Source organism: Rhagoletis zephyria, unplaced genomic scaffold (assembly GCF_001687245.7).
Source record: "Rhagoletis zephyria isolate East Lansing unplaced genomic scaffold, Rhagoletis_zephyria_1.1 Rzeph_scaffold_00463, whole genome shotgun sequence".
In the NCBI taxonomy this organism is placed as follows: Eukaryota; Metazoa; Arthropoda; class Insecta; order Diptera; family Tephritidae; genus Rhagoletis; species Rhagoletis zephyria.
Window position 1 is genome coordinate 244,100 of NW_016157547.1, and position 11,783 is coordinate 255,882.

The following is an 11,783-nucleotide window of genomic DNA, read 5'->3' on the forward strand; positions in this document are numbered from 1 at the left end:
TTTACTTTCCTGGAAATAATTCTAGTTTCTGGCGCACCATAAGTAGGTTTCACATGTACTCTACCAGTATTTTCATCATTGTAATCTGAATCCATAAAATTGTCACATAAATCACTAGCGCTTTCCATTTTTCGTCCGAGATTCACGCAAAGCTTACACGAGTGTTAACAATCAACAAAAATTATTAACTGATCAGTTTATTGAAACAAGATTTTATTTTTTTTCAATATGCTTTTGATTGAATAATTATTATATCTAAGAACGAGATCAATATACTACCAAATTTCGAATCGCAATATGCATAGTAATAATTGAACAAGTACCTTTCAATGACACAGGGAAACGATTAAAAAAAGACAGAGCCTGAGTCAACTTTTTAATTTGTGTTAAAGCCTATTCTCTAACTAAAAATCAAGCTACTAATGGATGGATAAATAATAAAGAAATGAATGGTCAAATGAAAATGTGCGAGGATTTTTTTGAATAAAATATGAGCAGGGAAGAATGTTACTCATAGGCCATTTCAATATGAGTAACATTCTTATGAGATTAAGTGCAAAGACTTTTTTTAAAGCTGAATAACGTTAAATTGAAAATATCTAGAAAGCTTGTCTCATAGTAAAAAATTAACTCCATTTTCAGAATCAACGAGCGATTCTACATAGGAATGGGATAGGGACATCGAGGGACCAAAAAAACCCGATTTATAGTCCAGTATAATTATACGCGATTAAACAATCACTACTCACATTGAAGACCTCACCATGTACCTAGGTAGAAGAAACAATGAGACGTATGCATAAAAACTAAGCATTTGTTTTTCTTAATTTCATACCTTTCACTTAAATTTATTTGAACAAATCGACTAAAGGGTCAAAAATTGTAAGAAAAAGCATTTGCTTAGGTTTTATGCATGCGGCCCATTATCAATTAAACTGCTTTGTATTTCGTATACGTATGTAATTAACTGCATGGCTCCTTACTAACACACAACGAATTACAATATTTATCGTATTAGCTATGAAAAATATCCTGAGTACAACTTAGTGGTTTCTTTTAATGCAAACGGGTAAAACGATTATTTATTTTAATGGATTAAAATTTTCCATTAGCATTAGGTTTGGATAATTTAATAAAAAAAAAAATTCATTAGCATTATTTTTCAAGAATTAATGCATTAAAATTTTATTAATCATTAAAAATTCAAAATTAATGCATTTGCATTTTTTTGGCATTAAATTTTAAAACTTTAAGACATTAATTTTTACATTAACATAATTGCCTCAATGTAACATTAATGCATTAAAAATTTAATGCATTTTTCACAACTCTGGTATACATATCTAAGTCAATATATGTGATATACATGTACATACATCTACATATCGTCATTTAAATACAAAACCGTGTATCAATAAAATGCAAAACCGCGTATAGAGATAATGCAAACCCACGTATGCGAGGTGGCATAAATTATTTTCTAGAGAGTAAAAAAACTCATATTTCAAAATGGTTATATTTTTGTAAAAAGCAATCGCATTTTTGGCTAGTATATTTCAGGAAGAATGGATAAGGATTGAGCCAAGAACTTGTGTGAGCGAATCCAATTTTTAGCAGTAAATGTCAGTTACGCGGTTTTGTACTTTAAGCGACGATATGTATGTTAACAGGAACGCAGCAATCTAATACACGGGTGGAGCAGGAACGCAGCACAGCAGAAGCGTACAAAAAAATCTGCAAATAAATGGTTTTTTAGGTTTTTAACAAACAAAAACCTGGTTTCAACTTACTTCAACGTGTCTAAAACACAACGCACACACTAATGCAAAGGCGCAACAGGAATGCAACACTATAAAACACGGGCGGAGCAATACACAGGCGGAGCGGGAACGCAGCACAGCAGAATCGTCCGAAAAATCTGCGAATAAATAGTTCATTAGGTTTTGAAATAACAAAGAGCTCTTAATCACAGTACCAGCACAGGTCGGTCAGGAAAACACCAAGGAAATGACGTAATAAATGCAAAATTATAATCTACTTGTAAAATAATTCGGTTTTATTACAATACTTACCAAATTTCACGCAATTGGAAAACAAATGTAGCGAATAAGAACGAAACGAACAACGAAAATTTAATCAATGTAGCTTGTTTTGAATTTTTTTCTAATATTTTGGGAAATATTCGGTGAAAATAGCAAAGAAATAACACAGTTTCTCCTAAGGTAGTTCAAGATGGCCGATTAGAGCGAGAAGTTGCCAGCGTATAACACCTTTCATTATTGCATCATGCAAAATTTTAAAAATTCAGTGAATTCAAAAACTGATAGGCCTACTTAAATAACATAATACTTCAAACTTAGCACACAGCTAAAATTTCAAACTCAAGTGAAATTTTACACACTTTTTCCATGAATTAAAATTTTCAAAAGCATCCATTCATTAGAATTGTCCCCAGCTTCTCGAAGTCACTTCGAGTTATATATACGCGCTCCGCAAGTAAGTTTTCGAGTTTCTTTGATATACGCTCACAGTTTAAACTTTGCTCGAGTTTTCCCCAATTTTCACTACCTGGGCCCGCCACTGGGCGGACGGATATATTGAGAATCCCAACGGAAAATTCTTAAAGCAAAAAGTAGGAATTGTTTTTGAATTGATTAGATATATCTTGTCTGAGTAAATTTGATACCTTGGATTCCAAACCACCGAACCGTATTCCAGAATCGGTCTAACTAAAGTTGTAAACAGGTGAAGTATCAAGAGCGTTTTCTTGATTAAATAAAAAATTGCGGGGGTGAATAATCGCAAAAAAAACACGCGTGTTGTCTCGCTGTTCAACTACACAGCCCAAAAACTTTATTTTTCTCTCCATCAGTTTGCGAAAAAGGGGCAAAAGAAGAAACCACAATGACAGGTAGCGGGAGTACACGTATAAGAGCAAAATATTAAACCTTAAGTTAACAATGCTTTTTCAGCAAGAGCTAGATATACATATAACCTTAACCCTTATAAATGTAAGTTAGACAATGTTGATATGACCTAAATAATGTGCATCTGACCCAACATCCCGGCCCCGTTGAAAGTACGTAGAACTTTCAAGTAACTGGTAATAGCGCTATCTTTTGTATGGGGCGGCGGATAACTCCCTTTGCAGTGCGAACATCAGCCACGCGCACTCGATCGTCCTCTCCACGTATGACTCTTTCGATACGACCTAGCATCCAACACTGCGGTGGTAAATTGTCGTCATGCACGATAACCATCGCTCCCACACACACATTTGGGGATGGCTTGGTCCAGTTACTACGCACCTGCAGCTCATTGATATACTCCAGCGACCATCGACGCCAAAGTTGTTGTTTGATCGCGCCCACTCTTCGCCATCGTTCTAACTTACCCAGCTCTGTGACGGGTGTCTCGGGCAATGCACGTAATGAGTCGCCAATGAGGAAGTGGCCCGGGGTGAGTGCGGCTAGGTCATTCGGGTCAGAAGAGAGTGGTGACAAAGGGCGAGAATTCAGAATCGCCTCCACCTCAGCTGTGACAGTTGTAAGCTCCTCGAATGTTAAACGAGCGTTCATAAGAGTGCGGTTGATTAGTCCCTTGACGCTCTTAACTGCAGCCTCCCACAAGCCGCCGAAATGGGGGGCTCTGGGAGGGATGAAATGGAAGTTGATGAACTCACGTACACAAAATTTGTTGATCGATTTGATTGTGTCATCCTTAAACAAAAATTGCTTGAGGGCCTCTAATTGGTTGCTGGCTCCAACGAAATTGGTAGCATTATCGCAGAAGATATCGGACGGTAGTCCACGCCTGGCTACCAACCGTTTCAGGGCGGCGATAAATGCATCGGACGACAAGTCTGACACAACTTCAACGTGCACTGCCTTCGTCGCGAAGCACACGAAAATTGCGATGTAGCTTTTGTAGGGAACCTTGCCTCGAAGGCGTAGGTACGTATTGACTGGACCGCAGAAATCCACTCCGCATCTTGCAAATGGTCTTGATGGGGTGAGTCGTTCGACGGGAAGCTGACCCATTATTTGCCCTTCCAGCTTTGGCCGATAACGAACGCAGTGCACGCAAGATCGGACGACACGGCGAGCTAAATCCCGTGCATTGATGATCCAAAAGCGTAGGCGTATGAGTGCAACTAATGCCTTTGGACCCGCATGGTAATTTTGGCGATGAACGAACTGCACGTACTGGCGGACAAAGTCATCCTTGCCTGGAAGTAGTATCGGGTGCTTCTGTGTATACAGAATATTTGCCATCTCCAATCGACCTCCAACTTTCATCAGCATGAACCCGTCAGTTATCTGCAAAAAGGGATTTAAAGATTTAAGATTACTACAGACCTGTTGGCCTTTGCGAAGTGCTTTGATGTCATCGGAATAGTGCTTTATTTGCAGGTTCCAAATGATGCAATGCAAAGCATGTAACAGCTCTTGTGGTGACGGCGACAATGTATCGAACGAACCCAATTTTCTACTTAAGTTGCTGAACCTAAACATCCAGGCTACGATTTGCAAGCATCGGCTGTGCGAGCTAATTTTATACACTGCTTCGAGTAGGTCGTTAGTGGCATTAACAGTAGCGAAAGCCGATTTACGTTTCTCTAAGTTCACTATATCTTGATCAATATCACCTCGATGGTGCGTCGGCCACTCGTCTTGGTGGCGTTGCAGGTATGCCGGCCCTTCGAACCATATGGACTGCTGCAGCTCACTCACTGAGCACCCCCTGGAAAGCAGATCAGCTGGATTATAGTGCGTTGAAACGTATTTCCATTCGCAACAAGATGTTTTTTGTTGTATTTCAGAAATACGATTTCCTACGAACGTAGATAGTGCGGCGGAATGCTGTTGAATCCAGTGTAGAACGATTTGTGAATCGCTCCATAGATACGTTGTATATTGGGTATCGCCGAAATTCACCTTTATTTTAGCGTAAAGTTGTGACAGCAAATGAGCACCGCATAATTCCAATTTGGGCAATGACAGTTTCCTCGTTGGGGCGACTCTCGACTTGGATGTAATCAACGTGACCTTGACTTCACCGCTAGGGTCAACTGTGCGTGCATATATACAGCATCCATAAGCCCTAATTGAGGCATCACAGAAGCCGTGCAACTGAAGGCTCTGAACGCTGGGTTGAAGGCAATAGCGCGGTATAGTTAGCGATTCCAACGATGAAAGCGATGAGAGGAACGATGTCCATGCGGTGTGAATGTTGTGCGGAACTGACTCATCCCACTGTAATTTTAGCAACCAAAGCTCTTGTATAAGTATTTTTGCAAGTATGATGATAGGTGACACCAAGCCCAACGGGTCAAAGAGAGACGAAGCAATTGATAGTATAGACCGCTTCGTGACAGCATGTGATGTGCGCTTGAGTACAAATGCAAACATAAAGACGTCTTCTCGTTGATCCCACCTTAAGCCCAGAGTGCTGGTTACTGAATCGTCTTCTAAGTTAAGATCTTTAATCGTACAGTCATTAACAAACTCGCTATAGTTCGAGTGCCATTTCGCTAGCTCAAATCTACCACGACGAAGTATCTCAATTACCTCCGTTTTGATTTGATGAAGGCATTCCAACGTGTTAGCTCCACAAATGAAATCATCAACGTAGAAGGATGATTTTATAGCCTCGGCTCCTACCTTGAACTCGTCCATGCATTGCTCAGCTAAGTATTGCATGCTACGTATAGCGAGATATGGCGCGGTAGCAGTCCCATAAGTGACTGTATTCAGTTCAAATGTGCGTAATGGTTGATCGGGTGTACTTCTCCAAAGTATATATTGAAACTTGCGATCATGGGGGTCGACAAGAATCTGTCTGAACATCTTGACGACATCGGCGGTAATTGCATAACGATATGTACGGAAGCGTAGAAGTAACGTGTACAAGTCGGGCTGTATGGTCGGTCCGACCATTAGTAAATCGTTCAGAGACCTTTGTGTCGTTGTCTGACAAGAGGCATCGAAAACCACTCTTAATTTCGTAGTGGTACTGTTCGGCTTGAGTACGCAGTGGTGCGGTATGTAAAAATGTGGGACATCCAACTTCGGTGTTGTCACCAAGCTCATATGGCCCAACTGTTCGTACTCTAACATAAAATCTGCGTATTGCCTTTTCACATCTGATGTGCGGCTCAAGCGGCGCTCAAGAGCTTCAAAACGTTTACGGGCAATTTCATACGAGTGACCTAACAAACCAGGATCATCTTTGAATGGGAGGCGAACTACCACTCGGCCATCAGGTTGTCGGCGAACGGTGTTTTTGAAAGCCTCTTCACAACTGCGCTGCTCTGGAGTGTAGATGTCAACAGAAGTGTTAACCTCTTCAATGCGCCACAGGCGTTCTATGTTGTTGTTGATGACTTCGTCCATGGAAATCGAGTAACTGTGTGATGTGGTGGAGCCGGTTTGGCAACGGCCCGAAACTACCCATCCAAGGAGCGTCTTCTGCAACACTGGCATATTTACACCAAGCCTGACTTGGCCAATGGATAAGATGTCGAAAAACGCTTCTGTCCCTAACAGCAAATCAATAGGACGAGCTTTGTTGAACCCTTCGTCGGCCAACGGAGTATTTTGAGGCAGCTTCCATGATGAGATATCAATTTCTGTGTCTGGATGATATGCAATATTCGAAGTAACACAGAAATCTAGCGGTAGTTCGAATTCTCCAAAACGTGACTTGATTGTTGTAGACGTTCGATGTTTTATCTGAGTCTGGGATTCTCCAATGCTGCGAATTTCCATATGGCTTCGTTTGCGAGGTAATCGGAGAGCCTGTGCGAATTGATCCGATACGAAATTGACTTGTGAACAAGAGTCTAGGAGCGCACGACCAATTTTATAACAGCCTGACGCATCCTTGACCAGAACCAAAGCTGTGGCTAAAATTATTCGATTCAAGCCGGTGTGAGTGTGAACAGCTGCTTCTGAGTTCTTCTGTGGTACTTCAGGGAGTTGCGGAGTTGACTGCGGTGAAGACGAAGACATACCAGCTGAATCACGATGCAATAGTGTATGATGGGAGCGAGAACACGATCGACACCTGTGTGTGGATGGGCATTTCGCAGCCTGATGACCCTTGCCCAAGCAATTGAGACAAAGTCCCAGTCGCTTAGTGATGTCATAACGCTGATTGAGTGTAGCACCAACGATTTGAGGACACCTGTAAGTTCTGTGCTCCGTGCTAGCGCATGAATGACACGTTTGCGATGTGCAGTTGAAAGTCAACCCTTGGCGCTGGTGTTTTTGGTTTCGTGGCTTACCAATAGCTTGCTGACTCGCGCTACTATCGGTACCGGGCTTACTTATTGACTCCAAGAATTGGCAATGTCGTTCGACAACCGAAACGCAGGATGTCCATGTAGGAAGATCGCTGAAGTTCAAATGCTCATTCCATTTCTTTTTGGTGTCTTGATCCACCCTTTCCATAACGATGGAGATAAGCATAGCCTCAGCAATTTGCGATGCATTACCCAGTGACAACAATGAATTGTACAAGGCTGATGAGTTGTCGATCAGGCTACGAAGCTGTTTCGCATTTGACCTTGAAACACTAGGTAAAGTAAAAAGCGAATTTATGTTGTCCAAGAATACGAGCGTTGGATTATCGTAGCGGGCCTTGAGGCGTTCCAGCGCCTTTGAATAATTTTCCGAAGTGATTTGAAAAGCCTTGACAGTTTCTAAGGCCGGGCCACGTAAGCAATTGATTAGTTGATTGAACTTTTCGATGGATGACAAAGTAGACTGCTTATCAACGACTAACTTAAACGATGTTATAAAGTTTTTATAGTCGGAGTATTTTCCATCAAAAACTGGTAGTGACAGACGTGGCAGCTTCATAGAAGTTGAGTGAGAAGCGCAATGAACTGAGTCAGCAACAGTCAAATTGTGGGCATCTGAACCTAGCTGCTCATTAATGCACACCTTGATAGCGACGTACGTATCTTCTATTTCTCCTCTGGTCTCACGCTCTGCTTCGTCTGGATCCAGCTGCTCAATTTCGGTCTGAACTGTCATAACTTGCTTAAAGTAGGCCTCTAATATAGCCAAACGACAATTCAATTCAGCGGATGAAATTGCAAGTTTTGTGTCGACAGAATTGCGAATGCGCGATATGTTTCGACGCAGATTAGCGCGCTGCTGTTTAAGTTGCTCCAAATTGGGCATGGTTATGAGATAGCAAATCTATTGCCCGCTTCTCAGATTTATGGGCTGTACAAAATTTAGCTCTAAGTATATTTTATTTGGCGGGACCTTTTGCGAGCCCAATTCTACTATAGCGGCTTGGCTTTGAAATACTGCCAACAATAACAACAACGCTTGCAAGAGAAGTAGTGTGAGACTACCTTGTATGTACTGTATGTGCTCGCAATATCAAATAACGTTGCCTTGCAAGGTGACCTGATATGAAAGAACCGCTAACAACAACGCTCCTGTAGCGAAATAGTTAGCAACTACAAAGCTCCTATAGCAATGTGTTTGAAACGGGATTGCGCGGGATTGAGACTCCGGCAGCCTTACTATGTCGAAAGATGTATGCTTTCGGTGTACCAGGTACCGATGGATACACAAGCTTCCTTATGCACCGTGCGGCCTGCGTNAACTAATGTTGTAAACAGGGTTTTAGTGATATAAGGGTCACTAAATTCTTTTCACCATCGTTTCACAAATGCAAGTACAACTTTAGCCTTGTTGACTGTCACATTAATGTGAAGATTAAAATTAAGTTTCGGATCCATTGTGATACCAAGGTCCACAAAATTATATACCTGTTCCAAATTATGATTATCTATTGTATAAGAAAGTGGCTGAACAGCTCTTCGCGAGAAGCACATTACTTAGCACCAGTTAGCCTTGCTGTTTAAGTCTGCTTGTAGCAAATGCTTTTCTTTGATTGATAGGTACGATTTCACATCATCTGCGTACATTAAAATTTTTGAAAATTTTATATCTGTAGAAATATCGTTTATAAAAAGCAAGAACAGAATCGGTCCTAGGTGGCTACCTTGCAGGACTCTTGAAGTAACACCAATGACGTCAGGAATAGTACTTTTAAACATAACCCTTTGCGATCTACCATAGAGTTATGAAGAGATGCAACGTAGAAAATTAGTTTAAAGACCAAGAAGACCAAGTTTATAGATGAGTAAGGAGTGACATACTTTGTCAAATGCTGTACTGAAGCCGGTATATATAACATTCACATTTTTGTTATCACTAAACGCTTTTGAGATATAGGTTGTGAGCTCAAGTAAATTTGTTGAAGTTAATTTGCCTTTGCGAAACCCATGTTGACAGTATTTATTTATTTATTTAATTCTTACAGCTTAATTAAGCCTAGCTTAAACTTATATGCATATACATATTTATGTATATTTAGGATCTATAAATTAAAGCCTAGACAAAGTATAAAGTATAGGCCATTTATGTGGACACCAACTGCAGTGAAAAACAATGAGGCATACTTCCAAAACAAACCATTACAATGATTGCACTATTTGGCTGCGGTTGAGCCACCGCGTATGCATGCAAAGTGCGAAACAAGCATCTTAATAGCGATTCACAGATTTGATCTAGCGCTGCGTTTTGTGATGAGCCTCGGCTGCTTTTCGGATGCGTGGGGAAGGGTATATGTTGGCGAAATGCAACAGTATACTTGGTGCGTATGCATTGCTATTGAAAGTCTGGAAGATTGCCCATGCATCACTAAATAGGAAGGATCCTACAATAATTATAAAATTTTTGTTTAAATTCATTCATATTGCTTGATTTAACATCTTTTGGTAATTCATTAAAGCATCTTTATCCTTTATAATACAAGTTACATTTATACCTTCTACTCAAGTATCTGCCGGTTCTCTGCGTAAAGTATATTTTTTTTTGCGATCTTGCCTACAGTATAATCAATGTGTTCGTTAAAGACTAGTTTATCATCGATCGTTATTCCTAGGTATTTGAATGTATTAACTTTTTCCAGTGCTTCGTTGTTTATATTTAGAGTTAGCAACTCACTGTTCTCAAAATTTCGCCTTGATATAACCATAAACTTAGTTTTATTGACATTCAATTTAAGTCTGTTCNGTTCAAACATAACCAATCGTATACTTTATTTAAGTCATCTTGCAATTTAGAGGCTATTTCAGCTATATTTTCTCCACTTAGCATAAGCAACGTATCATCAGCAAATAACTTAATATCGCAATACTTTTTGCAATAAATAATGTCATTAATATATATATTGAACAAAATTGGAGCTAGCACAGATCCTTGAGGCAGTCCGACAGATACACTTCTTTTATCGGATATTGATGATCCAATCGCAGTTCTTTGATATCGATTCGTAATGAAGTTTTCAAACCACTTTAGTTCGATACCATTTTCGCCCAAGAACGATAGAATACAAGATTGCGCATTCCCGCAGAATGACATTTGTGGCAACGGGTAAACAAATAATATGGCGAAGAACAATGAGTTGACAGTTGTGAATTTGCAGTGAGAAAACGTGTTTTCTTCTCGATTCACCAATTTCTCAAGCCATCTTTGAATATAGCAAATTAAGCACAACGTTAACAAAAAATATACAACCACTCTTGAAATGTGTTCAAAAGAATAGGTCTTATTAATTAACTATTTAGAATTTTTGTGTTTGTATTGCAGGTGCAGAAAAAGTGGTCGATACTTGCTTACCTCCGATTTTAATTTGTAATTTGTGGTATTTCAACGTTTTCAACTTAACATGTCGTGTTTAAAAGTGGTCCGTAAAGTGCTTCATGCATATTACGCTGGGGTCTAAATTGTATGGCTTCTCCTGCCAGCAGAACTCTACCCACTTTCTGGCCAAGCCGTCGTCGCGGGGAAACAAAAAAAAAAACTGCATTTGGGGGCTTTACCCCTACGGCTGCAGCAATTCAACACACGACACGACATTTTTATAAAGTTTTTATTACAAATAAAACGTTTTTTACTTCAGAACGCACGAATTACTTCGATTTTTTACTTGAAAGTACACAATACGTTTGCAATACGTTTGCACTTGTTTCTAAACAAAAAGTTTGTTTACGTATTGCCATAAATGTCAACGTCGGCAAAATCAAAGTAGCGGTTTCGGGAATGCGCCACCTTCAGTTCATTTCACCATGATTTACGCCTATATTGAATAACTTTTTTTGTAACAGTTTTTGGTCGATCGTTTCAAAGGCACGTTTTAAGTCTAAGAATACAGCTATTATATGTTAATTCATGCTCAGGTCTTCTTTCCAGTTAGCAAAAACCAGGTTCAAAACGCTTTCACAGTAATGCCTTTTACGGAAACCTGATTGTTGTGGTATAATAATCTTATTATTTTCCAAATATTGTACTAGTTGATTTTTAACCACTGTTTCAAGTATCTTTTCATCACAGGGCAATGTGTTTGTCTAATCTCGTCAGCTTTAATAGTATTTTTTGTTTTCTCCTTCGGTATGACAATGGAAGTTTTCCAGTGATTTGAGACTATACCTTTCTCTAGACTTTTGTTAACAAATCTGAGTGTAAAAAAAAATATAAGTTATAGAGTCTTTAATGACTCCATCGGAAAATAGTTTCTTACCACCAATCTTATTTTTGAATTNTAAAAATACCCAGTATAAGTTATAGAGTCTTTAATGACTCCTTCGGATAATAGTTTCTTACCACCAATCTTATTTTTGAATTTTCTAACTATATCTAGGATGTCATTCGTTGATACGCTTTGGAATTTAAAGCTAATGGCTCCATTAG

At 39.6% G+C, this 11,783-nt stretch overlaps 1 protein-coding gene across 1 annotated transcript; it reads right to left on the reverse strand.

Moving 5' to 3' along the window:
* Positions 1 to 3,092: 3,092 nt before the first annotated feature.
* On the reverse strand, positions 3,093 to 8,192 carry LOC108359800 (uncharacterized). The gene has a single exon (XM_017611828.1). The coding sequence runs from the start codon at positions 8,190 to 8,192 to the stop codon at positions 3,093 to 3,095; it is 5,100 nt and encodes a 1,699-aa protein (XP_017467317.1).
* Positions 8,193 to 11,783: the final 3,591 nt, after the last annotated feature.